General features: G+C 40.4%; 1 protein-coding gene across 1 annotated transcript; it reads right to left on the bottom strand.

Moving 5' to 3' along the window:
* Positions 1 to 5,905: 5,905 nt before the first annotated feature.
* SPEGNB (SPEG neighbor) lies at positions 5,906 to 20,007 on the bottom strand. The gene is made up of 4 exons (XM_070736647.1): positions 19,886 to 20,007; positions 12,900 to 13,207; positions 8,373 to 8,514; positions 5,906 to 6,323 (listed from the first exon to the last, which is right to left on the bottom strand). The coding sequence occupies exons 1-4, from the start codon at positions 20,005 to 20,007 to the stop codon at positions 6,185 to 6,187; spliced, it is 711 nt and encodes a 236-aa protein (XP_070592748.1). The 3' UTR covers positions 5,906 to 6,184.
* Positions 20,008 to 21,256: the final 1,249 nt, after the last annotated feature.

Here is a 21,256-nt window from a genome sequence, read left to right on the forward strand (position 1 = left end):
GGAAGAGGATGTGTGCAGCCTTTTATTTAAAGCCGCAGGAGAAGTGGCTGCGGGGCGGGAGAATCGGGATTCTCCCCCAGAAATATGCCCGGAAAGCTCAAAAGCATCCACGTCCTTAGGCGCTCGTTGCCGAATTCACGTCCCGGGGGCCGCGGTGAGATTCAGCCCCGAAGCCCCTCAGATGGCCCAAAATGCAGTGCGGGCACCGGCAGGCTGTGGTCGGCTTTAAATTTCCTTTGGCCTCCACTCCTGGAGACTCAAGTAACGAGAACACGGGACTAACTAGGGTTTTGCCTGTTTCTGATTTCTAATCTAGCCTGTGGATTTGACGCTTTCCGGTGATTCTGCCATCCTGTAGGCAGTGTTTCCCAACCTTGGCAACTTGAAGATATTTGGACTTCAACTCCCAGAATTCCCCAGCCAGCGTTCGCTGGCTGGGGAATTCTGGGAGTTGAAGTCCAAATATCTTCAAGTTGCCAAGGTTGGGAAACACTGCTGTAGAGCACTGCACGCCAAGACAACTAGATACAGGAACAGTTTTTTCCCAAACGCCATCACTCTACTAAATAAATAATTCCCTCAACACTCTCAAACTATTCACTAAGGCAGTGATTTTCAACCTTTTTTGAGCCGCGGCACATTTTTTACATTTACGAAACCCTGGGGCACATTGAGCGGAGGGGGGGGGAGGGGGGGGGGAGGGGGCGGCTAAAAAAAGTTTGAACAAAAAAATTCTCTCTTTTCCTCCCCTTCGCTCTATTTCTTTCTCCCTCCCTCTTTCTCTCCCTTCCTTCCTCTTTCTTTCTCTCCATCCCTCTTTCTTTCTCTTCCTTTCTTCCTCTCTTTTTTGCTCTCTTTCTCTCTCCCTCCCTATGTCCCTCTATGTCTTTCTCTCTCTCTCCTTCCCTCCCTCTCTTTCTCTCTCTCTCTCTCTTGCTTTCTTTCTCTCTCTTTTTCTCTCTCTTTCTCTCTCTGTTTCTTTCTCTTGTTCTTTCTCTCTCTCTTGCTTTCTTTCTCTCTAGTTCTTTTTCTCTCTCTCTCTCTTTCTCTCTCTTGCTTTCTTTCTCTCTCTCTCTTGCTTTCTTTCTCTCTTGCTTTCTTTCTCTCTGAGCTTCGCGGCACACCTGACCATGTCTCGCGGCACACTAGTGTGCCACGGCACACTGGTTGAAAAACACTGCTGTAGAGAGCTGATTGCCACATGTGAGATTGGGGAAAAGAAACCAGGCTTGCAGCAGTTCCAGAGTGTGCGGTGTCCTTTTTCTAGGGTGTTTTGTTGCCAAGCTCTTTTACACACACACACACACACACACACACACAGAGGGCGTGCATAAGCGCACCATTGTGCCTACCATCCCTGTCCTATTGTCTACTTTTTATCATTACTTATCTAATGTTTTATATGTACAAATTATCACCCTATAATTGTTTGACAAATAAATAAATAAAAATAAAATAAATAAACACACACTGCCCCACAATCTGCCCATCAGTATTTGAAGGACTTTTTCAGTTCTCTGTTGTTCTTGGGCTAACTCACTTCATCCCTAATTTCTCCCAGTCTTTAAGGGCTTGGAATGGTGATGAAATATTCCAGTTTCAGTGGGTTTCCTACTACAGTATTTCATGAACTGTTTGTTAGATTTCATATCCATAAAATAGCTGTTGAATGGATATTGTAAGGTATCAAGGGATTGCCCTGCAAGACAGATCAAGTGATGTCAAGAATCATGAGGAAAAAACTTGCAAGAAGGCAAGGAACAAATGTGCCATTTTGCCTATCCTGAAATAAATTCAAGGTGCTGAGCTAGAGCCATCTTTTAAGACACATATTTAGACTTTTTCTCAACTTATTTCTCTTCAAGACTTGGCACGGCTTATCTGTAATAGATCGCCCATTGGATGGTAACACAATCTAAAGTGTGCCATGACCATTAAACCCCCTTCTGCTAAAGAGTCCTATAAAGCTTTGTGACTAAGAGAGAGTTGCTAAATGTTTTCAGATGAGGCTTTTATTATGCAATTATCATTCTGCAAAAATCAGATTTTTTTGAGGTGGGTGGGAGAGGATTTTCCACTGTTAACTGTATGTTCTTGGTTTTGTACTATGCACAGTTTTTTGTGGTGTCTTTGAATTAACAGCAATAAGAAACTATTTGTAAGGAAATCTGCTTCTGGGTGCAATTCAAAATCCTATTTATCACCTTTAAAAGTCTACCAGGCTTGGGACCAGGTTATTTGAAGGACCAACCCGCCTCTTCCCTATTGCATCTAAATAGGCAGGGCATATCACAAATCCCATAGAATAGGGATTGTCATTTGATGGGACCATTAAAAAGAGACTGCTTGGTGGTGACCCCTTCGTTATGGAACATCATTTTATAGACCCCCTCCAAGATTTGGCAGGACCCAGGGGAAGAGCCTTCTCTGTGGTGGCCCCGACCCTCTGGAACCAGTTCCCTCCAGAGATTAGAATTGCCCCCACCCTCCTTGCCTTTCGTAAACTCCTTAAAACCCACCTCTGCCATCAGGCATGGGGGAATTGAGACATCTCCCCCGGGCCTATACAGTTTATGCATGGTATGTTTGTGTGTATGTTTTTGCTTTTTAATAATGGGTTTTTAGTGACTTTTAAATTATTAGATTTGTTGTACATTGTTTTATTGTTGTTGTGAGCCGCCCTGAGTCTAATAATGATGATGATGATGATGATGATGATGATGATGATAATAATAATAATAATAATAATAATAATAATAATAATAATAATATGGTTGGCCTCCACTCTGTTGCTTTTCCAAAAAGCCCTAAAAACATGGCTTTTATCAGTGGGCCTGAAAACCACTAATGGAGATGATCAAATAGCTGGTACGACTGAAATTGTTGCAGCCATGGGGATGGAATGGGATAGTTATTTTTAATGAATTTGTCTTATATACATTTTACATCAATTTGTTTAATAAATAAAATCAATAAATAAATGTTTGAAGACGAGCTCTGTCAAGGGCCATTCATAACATGATTTGGAAGGAATGGAGATCATCTGCTCTGCTACCCTTCATTTGGGTCCTATCGTAGACAAGGTGACGAGGAAAATTTGGAGACTGAAACAATCCCCAATATGGTCAGGAAGAGTTATTTATATCTCCAGAGCAGCAGACTTTAAAAAGGGATCCTGCAATGTTTCTGATAACCAGCAGGAGGCAACATTGCCAAGAAAAAGGGTAGACTCTTGGCATCCAGCAGTTGCCTTCTTCATTGAGAAGTGGCAAATGTTTTTGGTCTTCAAAAACCTGCTATAATCCACATCCTACACACGCTAGGGTTGCAACTCCCATCATCCCCAGTAAATATATACTCTTTGGAATCAAGTGCTTCCAGAAATCTGCACTATCTCCATTCTACCAGTCTCCTGGAAAGCCGTTAAGACCTGTTTTTTCCGGCAGGCCTGGAATTAGAATTGACTGCAATGTACGTAGGGTTTTTAAGGATATTATTGTTTTTATTGTATTGTTGATTTTATTGCTATATTTTTATTGTTGTTGTACTTATGATTACCCTTAGCTGCTCTGAGTCCTTTTTGGAATGAGTGGCATATAAATACAAATAATAAAATAAATAAATATACAAAGTGCACAAAGGTTGGGAAAATCACCAAATATGGATTCAGAAGAACTGTAAAATAGTGTATTCTGATGAATGTGCTAAGGTTGCTTGTCCACAAGGCAAGTTGAAATCTCAGCAATCAAGAGCGGCAACCATGGTGCATTTATGCAAAGTATATTAATCCTAATTGTCGGGTACCTACAATATACTTAAGTCGCAGAATCCTAGTTTTCAAATCACACTGGATTGACACATTGCATGAAGCCAAGTCAAACATTTTATAGCTTAGTGCAAAATGGAATACCAATCCCGGCTGTTGGCAGCAGAGTGGATCCAACCAGAAGGCCAAGGAAGCATGCCAGTTGTTATCCATGGCAAAAGCTGTTGTTGTTGTTGTTGTTGTTGTTGTTATTATTATTATTATTATTATTATTATTATTATTATTATTATTATTATTATTATTTCAGTACAACACAGCAAACGAGATCACTATGCTGGATTTCGTATTTCATCACCAGTCGGGTGCTTCCCGAGCACCTAGGACTGAGTGATGTAGCAGCGAATTATGTTTGCCGATCCCAGTAAAGCGGCCTTTTGCAATTGACAGATGGAGATTTTGTCAATTCCGATGGTTTTCAAATGTCCGCTGAGATCCTTTGGCACTGCGCCCAGCGTGGCAAATACCACTGGGACCACTTTCACTGGCTTATGCCAGAGTTGTTGCAGCTCGATTTTTAGATCTTCATATTTCACTAATTTCTCTAGCTGCTTCTCCTCAATTCTGCTGTATCCTGGGATTGCGATGTCGATGATCCATACTTTCTTTTTCTCCACAATCACAATGTCTGGTGTGTTATGCTTCAGAATTCGGTCAATCTGATGTTGGGAGTCCCACAGTAGTTTTGCTTGCTCATTTTCGACCACTTTTTCGGGCTCATGATCCCACCAGTTCTTTGCCACTGGTAAACGGTAGTTCCGGCACAAGTTCCAGTGGATCATCTGTGCCACAGCATCATGTCTATGCTTGTAGTCAGTCTGTGCGATCTTTTTGCAGCAGCTGAGTATGTGATTGATTGTTTCATCTGTTTCTTTACAGAGTCTGCACTTTGGATCGTCTGTTGATTTTTCAATTCTGGCTTTGACAGCATTTGTTCTAATGGCCTGTTCTTGTGCCGCCAGTATTATTATTATTATTATTATTATTATTATTATTATTATTATTATTAATTAGATTTGTATGTCGCCCCTCTCCGAAGACTTGGAGTTATGTCAGGAAAAGAGGGGAAACATTACATCAGCACTGGAAACAGCTAAGGATGACTTTAGGTTGCATGGGGTGTAGACTGGGGCTGAGACAAAAGTTATAAGGAAACGTTTAATGATGATGATGATAACAACAACATTGAGGACTTGGTAGATGGCCAAAAATGCAAAATCCAGTAATAGCAATCGCATTAGCATTTTAGACTTATATACGGCTTCATAGTGCTTTTACAGCCTTCTCTAAGCAGTTTGCAGAATCAGCCTATTGCCCCCCAAGAATCTGGGTCCTCATTTTACCCACCTTGGAAGGATGGAAGGCTGAGTCAACCTTGAGCCGGTGGTCAGATTTGAACTGCTGAACTACAGCTAGCAGTTAGCTGAAGTAGCCTGCAGTGCTGCACTCTAACTACTGCGCCACCCCGGCTCTATAATATCTGGCTAACTCTGCGATAAATCATCATCATAAAAACTCACAAAACAGTGTAGAGTCATTTGGTTTTATTTAGTTTGTCAAGCAAAAAAAAATGGACCCAGAAGGATCTGGAGGCTTCTGGGATGGCTGACTACCTTGACACCACTGGGAAAAGATCCCGGGTGTGTAGTCTTTCCCCTGGCCGTTTCAATGCCCCCACCTACCGGTAGATGGCTTTTCAGCTTTATGACCTTGATGGCAAAGCTATGGATGAGCTGATAGTCCTGCCTGCCCAAGAAATGGATAGCGCCCTGGAGCAGAGTAGGGGGCGGGGGAGTTATTCTTGCCAGCAAGTCAGAGAAAAGTTGTAGCCTCATTGAAGCTGTCCTGTGTAAAGGGAGAGACCCAAAGCATCGGGGAGAGATGTAGCTGGGTTCTGGGGTATTGGAGGAGAACAGAATATACCTACTGGTCCAGTTTGTTTGTTTCTTTTTAATTGCATTCCCTAGCTGTGAAAGCTGGGTACAGGAGAGTTTTTATTTTATTTATTTTATTTATTTATTTCTCAAACAAGTATAGTATTATAGTACATATTAACATAACATAACGTAAGTAGAATGTAGTAATAGAAAGGATAATAAGACAGTAGGACAGGGACATTAGGCACTTAAGTGCACTTATGCACGCCCCTTACAGACCCCTTAGAAAAGGGGAGAGGTCAATTGTAGATAATGTAAGGATGAAGATTTTGGGGTTGGGGGAAGCAACAACAGAGTCCGGTAATGAGTTCCAGGCGGTGACCACTCTTGTTGAAATCGTATTTTCTGCAGTCAAGTTTGGAGCGATTTACATTCAGTTTGTATCTTATTAGGGTGGGTGGGTCAGACCGGAGAGACGGGAGCTCAATTCACATCGAGGCGTGCAAAGGACTGATCCATGCCCAAGCTGTTCTCCACAAAGATCTCGTACTTCCCAGCGTCAGCAGGCGTCACTTTCTTGATAGTGAGAGTTGTTGAGTCACTGCCAATGTTATAATACACTCTGCAGAGGAAGGAAAGGGAATCAGAACCCAGGAACCCATTTTAAGACCTATAACCAGAGGTGGCCTACTGCCCTGACCGGGTGGGGGGACGCACTGGGGTAGAGAAAATGGAGCTCCACCCCACAGCACCCAATTTACACTGAAAGATGTTGAAAGAAAATGCAGGGCGTCCTGCATAAGCCCCGCCCACAGTGTGGTAGTAAAAACTTTGGCAGCCCTTCACTGCCTATAACAGAAAGAGGGTTCTTCCTGACTTTATTAGCTTTCTATTAGAGAATCATCAGTTATCTGGACTAGGTTGCCTTCTCCTTTGTGTCCCATCAATGCAAAGGATCCTAATCAGTAGCAGGTGCTTTTTAACCTGATAATCATTAGAGAAAGAACTGGAGAAAGAGGAAGAATAATAATTATATTGTTGGAAGTTCACATTATATACTGTACTATAAAAACATAGAAGTCTGACGGCAGAAAAAGACCTCATGGTCCATCTAGTCTGCCCTTATACTATTTTCTGTATTTTATCTTAGGATGGATATATGTTTATCCCAGGCATGTTTAAATTCAGTTACTGTGGATTTATCTACCACATCTGCTGGAAGTTTGTTCCAAGGATCTGCTACTCTTTCAGTAAAATAATATTTTCTCATGTTGCTTTTGATCTTTCCCCCAACTAACTTCAGATTGTGCCCCCTTGTTCTTGTATTCATTTTCCTATTAAAAACAGTTCCCTCCTGGACCTTATTTAACTCTTTAACATATTTAAATGTTTCGATCATGTCCCCCCTTTTCCTTCTGTCCTCCAGACTATACAGATTGAGTTCATTAAGTCTTTCCTGATATAAACATTTAAGCTACGGCATCGTCTATGCCGGTGATGGAGACCCATTTAGGAACCGAGTGCCGAAAAAGATGTGCAGAAACTCATCGGGGCTGCACTCCGGAAAAGTTGAACTGGGTTCTAGCGCACATGCGCATCCAGTGATCAGCTGGCCAGCACGTATGCACAGGGCGGGTTTTTGCACTGCCACACACACAAAAAAGATTGTGCTCCGAAAAAATTGAACTTCTGGGTTCTAGCGCTCATGCACGTCCGATGATCAGCTGGCTGGCATGCATGCTCAGGCCAGTTTTTGGGTGGGTGACATGGTTTAACGTGCTACTTTGGCCACACATGCCATAGATCTGTTGTGGTTGGCTTCAGGCCAGCTCTATGGCTGTTGATTTTGACTCAGAGGAGTGGAAGCCGTCTGATCACAGAAGACCCGTCTGGCTGGAGGAGGAATCAGATAGTGAACCAGAAGGAGAAAGGGATGAGGAAGGGGTTGGAGAGGCAGAGAGAGAAATGGAGCTGGTTAGATCTCCAGCCAGGGTTTTCTCTGAGTCAGAGGGGGAGGACATCATGAATAATCCTATTCTCAATGTCCGGAAAGGAGAATGATGAGACACCAAGAGCAGCTGCCCAAACGCAGAAACAGATTCTAGGTCACATGTGTTAAGAGTTAAAGACACTGCCACAGCCTTGAAAAGGTTTTTTTTTTTTTTTGCAGATGTCGATGTGGGAGTTTATCGTTCAGTTTTGGAGAAAGACTTTGATGAATTGTGGCTTTGTGTTTGCTTTGGATATCTTTGGACATTCTGACATTCAAGCTGTGAGTTATTTTGGCTGACATAAGCCAGGAAGGCTTCTGTGCAGACCTGAGTGATTAATTCTGACCTGTTGGACTCATAAACTAACATTGCTCTGAAACTTCTGAATATAAAGAACACCTCTTTGCTTTATTTTTACAAGCCTGCGCGTGTGTGTGATTAATTACTTCGTTTCTGGGTGGCCCGCAGCCAGGCAGAACAAGATCTATGCTTTTTATTATTTATTTATTAATTGGATTTCTATGCCGCCCCTCTCCGAAGACTTGGGGCAGCCTTTCTCTCTGTGCCTAAAGGTGACTAGCAAGAGCTTGCTTGTATGATCAAGGAAGGAAGATGAGAAATTCTTATTATATCTTTGTTCTAACTCAGTGACCTCTGATCTAAGGCTACCCATCACTCACCGATTATCCTCTTCAATATCCTCCCCATCCTTGGCCCAGCCAACATCAGGAGCTGGCTCCCCACTGATGTGAGCTGTCAAATTGACTGTGCTGCCTTTCTTGGCTTTTACATTGTCTGGGCCTTTCTGTATCTTGGCAGGTACTGCAAGAGAAAAAAAACGACAATAGATAAGATCAGAGCTGGGCCCTTCCACCAGGCATCTTCTGCCTGGGAAGGACCAATCCTGGGACACAGCATCCTAATGATGTCTATCCAGATGTGAGCCTTCCTCCACATGCTGGCATTGTTTTTCTTATAATGGTTTAACTGCTGAGTAGTTGCAACTTAACATCTGCAGATATTGTTAGGGATTATGTTTCAAAGAGAACTGCCATAGCCACATCTCAGCGCATCAGAAAAGATTTCTGTGTACTTCCAGCTAATTTAAATATCTCCTCTGTCTCTTCCAAACACAGAACACAGGCTATAGGGTGATTATTCATTTGCTGCCTGTGTAGTCTTCCTTTAAAAACAATTTAACTTGCATTCTAAAAGTGTAAAATAATCCAAGTATTCAATAAAAAAAACCCCATTTATAAATTCATTCTATCTAAAATCTAAGAGAGTGGAACTGTTGTAAAATACAAAATTTGTTGAATGGTGTTTCTATTTCTGGTCTTTTCTGATAAATTGTTAAAGGGAAAAGAAGAAGAAAAGAGATGTTAGCTGATAATTAACATAATGCAATATTATTTTAAATGTCTCTGACGTTACTGAAATAAATTATTGTCAATTCACATTAAGACCCATCTGAAAGGAAATCTGAGATTATTGGAATTGTGAAAAGTGACTCTGCTAAATTTATCCTGGGGCAAAAGTGTTCCTCTTTAGAGCATGGCTTTTCTAAAGATAAGGCAGGGCAGGAATCCCATCTGGATCAGTGAAGGATCAGTTCTATAAAGAAGATATGTTAACTTGGTTAAACAAACAGTATGATTATTATTGTTATTAATTTTAATATACTTCATATTAAGGCACCAAATATTGTTGTAAACACTTTATAATTTCCTAAAATGATTTGTACCCAGGCAACACACTGTTCAATTGAAATTGAAATTTTGGTATGTTATAAAATAAAATAAAAACTTAGTACAGGGGCGGGGGGAAGGAATCCTGCTTCCGTCTAAATGTTCTTCAAGGACACTCCCTAGCCATGAGAGAATAATTGATCAGTGGAATGACTTCCTTCCAGAAGTTGTAGGTGCTCAACCACTGGAGGTTTTAAAGAAAAGATTAGATGGCCACTTTTCTGGAGTGATGTAGAGTCTCCTGTTTGAACAAGGGGTTGGATTAGAAGACTTTCAAAGTCCCTTCCAACTCTGTTATTCTGACACAATGGAGGGCAATTAAATTACAGTCGTAAATTCTATTTCCATTTTTTTCGAGAATGTTTTAGGGCAGACCTGGATTATAGACTTGAATTAGTGTGCAGCTATTCTAAGTTATTTGGCTGCTTATGAAAATGGATTGTGAAGTTGCAGGAGTCTTCTTGCCCAGTTAGAAACATAGAAACATAGAAGACTGACGGCAGAAAAAGACCTCAAGGTCCGTCTAGTCTGCCCTTATACTATTTCCTGTATTTTATCTTACAATGGATATATGTTTATCCCAGGCATATTTAAATTCAGTTACTGTGGATTTATCAACCACATCTGCTGGAAGTTTGTTCCAAGGATCTACTACTCTTTCAGTGAAATAATATTTTCTCATGTTGCTTTTGATCTTTCCCCCAACTAACTTCAGATTGTGTCCCTTTGTTCTTGTGTTCACTTTCCTATTAAAAACACTTCCCTCCTGAACCTTATTTATCCCTTTAACATATTTAAATGTTTCGATCATGTCCCCCCTTTTCCTTCTGTCCTCCAGACTATACAGATTGAGTTCATTAAGTCTTTCCTGATACGTTTTATGCTTAAGACCTTCCACCATTCTTGTAGCCCGTCTTTGGATCCGTTCAATTTTGTCAATATCTTTTTGTAGGTGAGGTCTCCAGAACTGGACACAGTATTCCAAATGTGGTCTCACCAGCGCTCTATACAACGGGATCACAATCTCCCTCTTCCTGCTTGTTATACCTCTAGCTGCTACTTGTTTTTATACCTAAAGCATCCTACTTGCTTTTCCTGCCACCCGACCACACTGCTCACCCATTTTGAGACTATCAGAAATTACTACCCCTAAATCCTAGTTCTACTTCTTCTCCCCATTGCTCCATCTGTTCTTCCAATCATTGCAGCAGATAGATGCATGATTGTGAGGGGGGGAAACTATTCTTGGGGCATATAGTTAGAAACTCCAGTATCTAGAATTTAGGATACCTTCTTGAGATTATCACTCCATTTTGTTTCCTCATAGTCTTTTCCTGAGTAATTAAAAAAAAAATTCCCATTGAATTGTTGAGGTATCCACCAAGGAGCTTTTGAGGTTCTGGTTCTGGTTCAGTGCAATAGAGGAAGAAATACTGGGGTTAGTTGCCTTGTCTTCTTGTGTAGCATCTGGGCAACTTTTAATCATGGGGCGCTCAAAGTGTGACCATTCAGCAGTTTCTTCACTCAATGCAGAGTTGAAGAAGTAGGATATTACAGGATTTGCATGCTTTGTAAGTATCAGCTTGTGCAAATAAATCCACACATAACTGTGATGCAATGTTCAATTTTGTTAGTAACGTTCCCTTCTGACTCAAAAATGATAAGTCGTGTCAATTAAGACCTGACTGGGATATCAGTCTCAAAACTCATCTGCCTCCCTTAATTTTATGTATTTAATTCAATTTTCAATTCAATTTATTAGATTTGTATGCCGCCCCTCTCTAAATAAATTTATTTATTTATTTATTTATTTATTTATTTTATTTTGTCCAATACACAATGAGGGTTTTAGTGGGTATATATCTATATACACATAGTAAAATACATGATGAAGGTTATAGAGGAGATACTCATAGTAAAATATATCTAAGAAAGAATAGAAAAAAGGTATAGTAATAGAACATAACAATGAAAGAATAGAAGAAGAGATATAGGAATAGAAGAAAGGTATAGGAGATATAGGAGAGCAATAGGACAGGGGACGGAAAACACTCCAGTGCATTTGTACTCGCCCCTTACTGACCTCTTAGGAATCTGGATAGGTCAACCGTAGATAATCTAAGGGTAAAGTGTTGGGGGTTTGGGGAGGACACTATGGAGTCCGGTAATGAATATCTCCTGCCGCACGAATCCCAGCGACCGATTAGGTCCCACAGAGTGGGCCTTCTCCGGGTCCCGTCAACTAAACAATGTCGGTTGGCGGGCCCCAGGGGAAGAGCCTTCTCTGTGGCGGCACCGGCCCTCTGGAACCAACTCCCCCCGGAGATTAGAACTGCCCCTACTCTTCCTGCCTTCCGTAAACTCCTTAAAACCCACCTTTGCCGTCAGGCATGGGGGAACTGAAACATCTTCCCCTGGGCATGTCTAATTTATGTATGGTATGCTTGTGTGTATGTCTGTTAGTATATGGGGTCTTTTTTAAATCTTTAATATTTTAAATTGTCAGATTATTTATGATTTGTTTCCACGTGTTGTGAGCCGCCCCGAGTCTTCGGAGAGGGGCAGCATACAAATCTAAGTAATAAATAAAATAAATAATAAATAAATAAAGGAGTTCCACGCTTCGACAACTCGGTTACTGAAGTCATATTTTTTAAAGTCATGTTTGGAGCAGTTAATATTAATTTTAAATCTGTTGTGTGCTCTTGTGTTGTTGTGGTTGAAGCTGAAGTAGTCGCCGACAGGCAGGACGTTGCAGCATATGATCTTGTGGGCAATACTTAGATCTTGTTTAAGGTATCTTAGTTCTAAGCTTTCAAGGCCCAGGATTGAAAGTCTAGTCTCGTAGGGTATTCTGTTTCGAGTGGAGGAGTGAAGGGCTCTTCTGGTGAAGTATCTTTGGACATTTTCAAGGGTGTTAATGAGGAAACTGTGAGTAAACTATTCTGAGAGTTCGACAGCGAATTCTCCCACTGCTTGTCCTGCATCTCCACAGGACCATGAATAGCTTCCTGGGGTAGGCAAAGTTGGCTCTTCTTTGATTTGTGGATTCAACTCCCAGAATTCCTCATCCAATCATGCTACCTCAGGAATTCTGGGAGTTGAAGTCCACATGTCATAGAAGAGCCAATTTTGCCTACCCCAGCCTTAGACAAACAGCACCACTTTATTAGAGGGAAGGAAGGTTGGGAAGAAGGAAAGCAGACAGGCTCTGTCTTGGCAGAGGCCGGGCTAGAGTTAGAAGCAGTTGGCTTTTTGCATTAGACAGACCTGGGCCTATGAATAGAAAATGGGCAGGGCTACAACTTGACGCAGGGGAGCAGAAAGAGCAACCTTGCGCAGTGAAGGATACCAAAGTGAGACACTCCGTTAGAGAAGAAACTCACGGGAATGTCTTCATTGCCCAGGGGATGCATAGCTCTATGTTTAGCAGGGAATGTGGGAAGAGGGTCACATTACCTTCTATGAGGAGCCGGGCTGAGTCATAGCACTCTCCAAAGGGATTCTTCACGGAGATGGTGTATTTGCCCAGGTCGGGGAGGCCTCCGTCACGCACCACCAGGGCCACAATGTCAGGATCCTCAAAGACATAGCGGTACTTGGGCCCGTCCTTGAGTTCCACGCCATCTTTGGACCAGCGGATAAAGGGGTCAGGGAAGGCACTGATGCGGCATTCCAACTTGGCTGCGCTGCCTTCGATCAGCATCACATCTTTGAGGTTCTGTAGTACCCGTGGAGGGCCTTTGTCTTTCAGTTCCTTGCGAGACCTGAGAGTGGAGAAGAGAGACTGGAACAGAAGGCACACACAGAACTATGCTCACAATCTTACAGCTTCCACTTTTCCCACAATCCAGTGGTCTCGGAATTTGTTTGTTTGTTTGTTTGTTTGTTTATTCATTTACTTATTTACTTATTTACTCATTTACTCACTTACTCACTCACTCACTCACTCATTTACTTACTTACTTACTTACTTACTTATTTATTTACTTACTTGTTTGTTTGTTTGTTTGTTTATTCATTTATTTATTTACTTACTTACTTACTTGTTTATTTGTTTGTTTATTTATTTATTTACTTACTTATTTACTTATTTATTTACTTACTTGTTTGTTTGTTTGTTTGTTTGTTTGAGTTGAAAGGGACCTTACAGGTCATCAAGTCCAACTCCCCTGCCCAGGCAGGAAACCCTACACCTCCCCAGCCAGATGGCACTCCAATCTCTTCTTGAAAACATCTAGAGTTGGGGCCTTCACAGCCTCTGCTGGCGGGGCCGTTCCACTGGTTGACCGTCAGGAAGTTCTTCCTTATCTCCAGGTTGAACCTCTCCTTGGTCAGCTTCCAACTGATGTTCCTCATCTGGCCCTCTGATGCCCTGGAAAATAGTGTGACCACCTCCTCTCTGTGGCAACCCCTCAAGTACCTATAGACTGCTATCATGTCCTGTCCCCCCGGCCCTTCTTTTCACTAGGCTATCATGCCCAGTTCCAGCAACCTCTCTTCATATGGCTTGGTCTCTAGTCCCCTTGTCATTTTAGTGGCTCTTTTCTGCACCCTTTCCAGAATATCTATGTCTCCTTTGAAGTGTGAGTTAAGATTGTATCTCTCAGAATTCCCCTGTAGCCTAAATCATCTGCTCTTTTGCCATGGGAATTCTGGGAGTTGTGGTCTCGACCGATCTAAAGAGTAACATGCTGCCAAACCATGTTCTCATTTCCCATTCTCATGAATTATAACTGTGATGAAGAGAGATCTGCAAAAAAAAGGCGAATGATAACAGTTCCTGGGCGAAACAAATTATGTGGAATTTTTTTAAAAAAAACATTGGGATATTTCGAGGGGGTGAATTGAACACCCAGACATCAATTTGTTTCTGCACTTTAAAATTAGCTTTATTAAGCTGCAGTTAATTGAGCAACATTATTTTGACAGTGAATGCTTTAGGTATAACAGGGCAAAACCTGACTAATTAATTCCTCTCCGTTCTTCTCCGTTCCAGAAAATTAACACTAATAACATTATGGTGTAAATATTATTAATAAAGATTAGCTTAAATTTTGCTGGCGTTTGAGCTTACTCTTGAAATGGAATGGCCTATTTTGTTTATTTTCTATGGACAATTCTAAGGCCATAAGAGTGTGCAACAATTATGTCGAGTGCTTAATTGTAAACAACTAAAACACAGGATTGTGCAAAAGGGTTGATGATAAGAATTAGTCCTAAGGTTTCATCAATGTGCTGCATTATAAAGTACTCGGGGTAAGTGCTGAAGCACAGGAAAACTCTTCGAGGAAACAAATTCTGTATATTTTTCTTTTGGGATGACCTCTATGTAACCTGAAAAAACTAGGATCTTTATGCTATTAAGCCCCATTTGTGAAGGATTTGTGAAAATTTTGGAATACAGTGGTACCTCGAGATACGAGTTTAATTCGTTCCGGACCTGGGCTCTTAAGTCGAGCAGCTCTTATCTCGAACGACTTTTCCCCATAGGAATTAATGTAAATAATTTTAATTGGTTCTAGCCCTCAAAAAACTCACAAAGTTAGTCTAAATTATGCAGAAAGACATGTTTTTAATGAAGAAATGTACATGTACATATAAATGAATAATGAAGTTTCTTTCACTTAACTTGTAAACTTTCTTAAACTTTTAAATTTACATATGTTCAACTTCTCTGCCACCCAATCCTGTAGGACAGAGGTCCCCAACCCTTTTTGCACCAGGGACCGGCTTTAAGCGATCAAGAGAGGAATGGGTGAATGAATGGACGGAGGGTGGGAAGGAAGGAAGGAAAGAGGGAAGGGACAGGAACAGAGGAAGGAAGCAAGGAAACTTATGAAAGGGGAGAGTAAGAGAGGAATGAGTGAAGGGAGGGAGGGAGGGAAGAAGGTGGGAAGGAGAAAGAAAAGAAGAAATAGAGGAAGGGAAGGTAAAAGAGAAAGAAAAAGAGCAAGAAAGAAAGAAAGAAAGAAAGAAAGAAAGAAAGAAAGAAAGGGGGAAGGGACAGGAACAGAGGAAGGAAGCAAGGAAACTTATGAAAGGGGAGAGTAAGAGAGGAATGAGTGAAGGGAGGGAGGGAGGGAAGAAGGTGGGAAGGAGAAAGAAAAGAAGAAATAGAGGAAGGGAAGGTAAAAGAGAGAAAGAAAAAGAGCAAGAAAGAAAGCTGCAAGCACCCCCCCGAGCCCCCAGGCCGGCTGCAACCTTTTAAAACACGCGCGCCGCTTCGCAGCTGTCTCCTGAAGCCGAACGTGGAAGTTAGCGTTTGGCTTTAGGAGACAGCTCCTTGGTGCTTGTATCTCGAATTTGGGCTTGTAAGTAGAACAAAAATATCTCTCCCCTCCCAGCTCTTATCTCGAGTTGCTCTTAAGTAGAGCAGCTCTTATGTCGGGGTTCCACTGTATTGCAAGAAAAAAAATATAAAGCAGAAAATTTAATTAAAGGAGAAGAGAAAGAATGGTAAGACATCCACTAATTGACTGCTTTGAAAATGCCTTTGAAATGTCTTTTCAATTGTAGGATTGGACATATTTGCTTGACTGATTGCTTTAATGTTCAAAAAGAATAATCTTTATCAGTTTAAGCAGAGATATGTTCTTCAATCTTTAATGCATTTTGCAAAAGTCGTCGTAGTAAACTGAATACCACATCATTTCTCACAGAAAATGCGATTTAATGGAGAATAAAGTAAGATTTTACACAAGCAAGGAAAAAATGTATAGAATAGGGGATGCCTGGCTCAAATGGAAGTAACTGTGAGATGGAGCTGTGATATGAAAACTTATCAAACAGGTCCAACCTAGAAATAAGAATAAACTTCTTGATAGTGAGAACAATTAATCAGAGAAGTGGGATGCCTTCAGAAAGTGTGGGTATAGCATCACTGGAAGTTTTAAAGAACAAATTTGTCTATAATAGTATAGGGTCTCATATTTCAGCAGGAGTTTGACTAAAAAAATGGGGCTGATTTTGGGGCTCCCAAGCCCTCCGTGCAGTGTTCCCTCTAATTTTTTTGGGGGGGTGGGCGGAAAAGTATAGTGTCTGAGCGGCAGTCCCTTCGGGACTGGGCGGCACAGAAATAATAAATAAATAAATAAATAAATAAACAAACAAACAAACAAACAAACAAACAAAAAACCCACCCTGTTTTGCCTCAGAAAATTTCAAAATAAAATACTGTACTGTATGTCTATAACAGTGAGCTCATAATAGGGCAACTCTATAAATATCAAAATGCCACTTAAATAGTTGAGCTAGTTTCAAACTAGATTTTGATTTTCTTTCTCTCTTCCTTACTCCCATTCTTTTTCTTTCTCTTTTCCTTCCTCTCTTTTTTCTATCTGTTTCTCTCTCTTCCTCTCTCTCTCCTTCCCTCTCACTCTTTCCCTCTCGGCTTCTGATTTTTAAGTGAGCGATTGCTCACTGCTCAGCTTAGAGGGAACTATGCCTCCGTGTGTTGCCTTTTTGCCCTTCCAGCCTTCAGGAGCTCTCTGCAGTGCTCTACATGGCCCGTTTTCTCCAAACAGGCACCCAGTTTTGGCTTGCAGAGTGGTTCTAGTGGCTGGGAAGTGCCAAATTGTGACACATAGAGGGCTTGGGAGCAGGGTAGGTTCCAACTTACCTCACTGCCAGTTCGCTCGCTCCTGTGCCGTGTGCTTTGCATGGGCACGCACGCCTTGTGTTGGTGTGCACTTTGCATGTGTGCACATTCGCAGTAATAAAAAAATCCATTTTTTATTTTGGAAAATACACTGAATTGGATTCCTATCAGACTATGGCCTTCACGTCATATCTCTAACATCAGTCATCATAACATAATAGAATGGAAGAGTTGCTTTAACCCTTTGCTCATGGCAGGAATTGAGAACATTTGTTGTGACAACTCTTGCTCTCTGAAAAGTCTTTTTTACTACTTCTCTAGCAACCTTTCCCCGTCCATTTCATTCCACTACTTCTTTATGCTACTTCAAAATGCAATCACTTCTTGCCTTAATTCTTCCCAATTATTTAGAATGTGACAAAGAGCTATCTTTGTCACATACTAAGTCTCTCTTTTTCCAACTGAACCAACTGAGGATAAAGATAATTTCCCAAGACATCAAAAGATATACCAATATATCAATCTTTCTTCTAAATTTCCCTTTCATGTGCCTTGTATTGGCTGATCTTTTTCCAAATGACTTTTTCAGGCCAAAAGATTCATACAAAGACAACAGTAGTAAATGATATGTTATTTTTAAAAATACCCTTAAACGTTATTTTTAAAAATACCACCTAAAAACGTCTGCGTCACATGCAGATTTACCCCCCTAAACATTTTCTAAACCCCAAACTTCCTTAATTATTCCATTTATTTAAATAAACTTCAAATCTCCTCAACTATTCTTCACTCATTTTCCCTTTTCATAAATCACTTTTTACTAACACATATATATATACAGTATATATATATATATATATATATATATATATATATATATATATATATATATATATATGTATGTATTAGAAATTGGAAATTAAATGTATGAATTACCAATATAATATAAGCTATAAATGGTAACAATAAGGATATCTTTTACTCACATACTTTGAGAAATATACTATTGATACAGAATTTTTTATGTATTACTATGTATAATACTATCGTTGTTCTAAATCACTTGATTTTGTATCCTTTCCCTTTACCCTTTTTCTCTTCCTGTTTATACTCCCCTTCCTTTTTTATTAATTTAATAAATAAATAAAAAATACCCTTAATAATAGCATATAAAAACAAGATGAACCCAATTTAGAAACATAGAAACATAGAAGACTGACAGCAGAAAAAGACCTCATGGTCCATCTAGTCTGCCCTTATACTGTTTCCTGTATTTTATCTTAGGATGGATCTATGTTTATCCCAGGCATGTTTAAATTCAGTTACTGTGGATTTACCAACCACGTCTGCTGGAAGTTTGTTGCAAGGATCTACTACTCTTTCAGTGAAATAATATTTTCTCACGTTGCTTTTGATCTTTCCCCCAACTAACTTCAGATTGTGTCCCCTTGTTCTTGTGTTCACTTTCCTATTAAAAACACTTCCCTCCTGGACCTTATTTAACCCTTTAACATATTTAAATGTTTAGATCATTCTGCACCCGAGGATCATCAATTTCCTCACAAACAGCTCATGGATATAAACGCCTTTCTCCAGGGTCTGAAAGACTACAAAATAAGGAATGGTGTAAGCAACGTGCTGGAACGTTTCACATCTGGAATGCCTGGTTTGAGAAGATTCACTTTTTAGTTAATAAAATGCTAGAAGAGGAATACCAAATTACCAATTAATATAGAGGCAGGCTAAGGTGGAGGCAAAGACTCCCAAACTTTGGAGAACGATAACATAACATTACATAACAGTAATCTAGTATCATTTCACTGATCGTTGCATTCAGCCTGTAGAAGCTAAACAAAACAAACGATCCTGAATTATACTATTATTTTAAATTTTGAAATATGTTAGGTATACGTATATAACTTTTTGTAACTTCTTTTGTAACTTAGCATAAACAGTTTATGCTAAGACATATTATGGTTTAAATCTGAATAAGCCTAATCATGATTCATGGCTATACTATGAGGAGGCATTCAGGGCTTATTGTACTTGTCATTATAATTTGACAAGCCTAGTCTTTTGAATCAAACCATGGAACCAATCCATTCAGCTTGTTACAAGTTCCTGATTTTTCATAACGTTCTGAATAAGTCAAGTAGGAGTGTTTATAATTTGTTGTCCATTCTAATTTACAAGAAGAACCGTCAATGTACTGTGCTTTGTTTGTTCACAAGTAATAAATGGCATGTATGGGTTTTTTGTTTTTGTTATTGTGGTCTTAAATGTTATTTATATGTTTAATTTTTGTTGTGAGCCGCCCAGGGAGATGGGTGACAAACAAATCAAATCAAACATTAAGAAGCAGCACCAATCCTGCCCTAGAATTTTTTCATCATTTGTAAAATTGTTATGTACCACCCACCCACTAGCCCAGAAAGGTTGCTGTAATTTTTTAAAATGTGTGTGTGTGTCAGAGAGAGACAGAGAGAGAGAAAAACAGAGAGACAGAGAGAAAGAAAGAAATACAGAGAGAGAGAGAGAGAGAGGGAAAGAAACAGAGAGAAAAAGAGAGAGAGAAAGAGAGAGAAAGAAATACACACAGAGAAACAGAGAGAGATAGAGAGAGAGAAAAAGAGAGAGACACAGAGAGAAAGAAAGAAAGAAAGAAAGAAACAGAGAGAGAGACAGAGAGAAAGAAAGAGACAGAGAGAGACAGAGAGAGGGGGAAGGAAAGAAAGAAAGAAAGAAAGAGACAGAGAGGGATCAAAGTCCTCCCAGCAGTCTTTTAAGAACCTCTTTCCTCACTGCCGGTGAAAGATGCCATCCATCCACTGGCTGCCCTCCTCACCTGTGCCCACGATAAGAGGCCTGGATGCGAATAGCAGCATTCTGCACCTGAGGATCATTAATGTCCAGGGAGCATCCTGGTGGGGGAGGGGCTGCTGCTTTCTTGGGTGCAGCTTTGGACATCTGTGGTGCAAAGGGGAAGAGGAGGAGGAATGACAGGTTAAAACCGGAGAGAAAATCCCCATTACCAAAAGGGTACCACCTCCATCCCTCTCTTTGCTTCCATCACCACTGACTCCTTCTGACTGTCAGGGCAGGACATTACATTTCCAAGTATGTATCCCCACCACCAATGGACTGCCAAGAAATTTCAGTGGGTTCTCTCCCCCAACAACCATTGTTACATTGTTTTTTATTGTTGTTAGCCGCCCCGAGTCTTCGGAGAGGGGCGGCATACAAATCTAAATAAACTAAACTAAACTAAACCAGAATATCTCCCCCCCACACACAAATTGGTCTGTCCAAACTGAAGTGACCTTCCAAATTATAAAGCTTTTTTTTTTACATTCATGCTACAAACTAAGCCTGGGTTTACATGAGACACCCCGTGTCCTCGGAGAGGGGTGGCATATAAATCCAGATAGATAGGTAGGTAGGTAGGTAGGTAGGTTGGTAGGTTGATAGATAGATAGATAGATAGATAGATAGATAGATAGATAGAGAGAGAGATGACAGATAGATAGATGATAGGTAGGTAGGTAATTAGGTAGATATATGATAGATAGATATATAGATAGATAGATAGATAGATAGGTAGGTAGGTAGGTAGGTTGATAGATAGATAGATAGATAGATAGATAGGTAGGTAGGTAGGTAGGTTGATAGATAGATAGATAGATAGATAGATAGATAGAGAGAGAGAGAGAGAGAGAGATGATAGATAGATAGATAGATGATAGGTAGGTAGGTAGGTAATTAGGTAGATATATGATAGATAGATGATAGATAGATAGGTAGATGATAGATAGATAGATAGATAGAGAGAGAGAGAGAGAGAGAGATATGATAGATAGATAGATGATAGGTAGGTAGGTAATTAGGTAGATATATGATAGATAGATGATAGATAGATAGATAGATAGATAGATAGATAGAGAGATGATAGATAGATAGATGATAGATAGATAGATAGAGAGATGATAGATAGATAGATAGATGATAGATAGATAGATAGATAGATAGATAGATAGATAGATAGATAGATAGATAGATAGATAGATAGATAGATAGATAGATGAGGCACAAGGCTGCTAAAGGTCCCATCCATCTCCTGGCCTTCACAAAAGAAAAGTTTCCCTTTGAAGCAAGGAAGAAAACCCTTACCAGGCAGATGTATAAGGCAGAGCTCCATCCTGGCAGAGGAAGGTTGTCA

The sequence above is a fragment of the Erythrolamprus reginae genome, chromosome 1, assembly GCF_031021105.1.
Source record: "Erythrolamprus reginae isolate rEryReg1 chromosome 1, rEryReg1.hap1, whole genome shotgun sequence".
Lineage (NCBI taxonomy): Eukaryota > Metazoa > Chordata > Lepidosauria > Squamata > Dipsadidae > Erythrolamprus > Erythrolamprus reginae.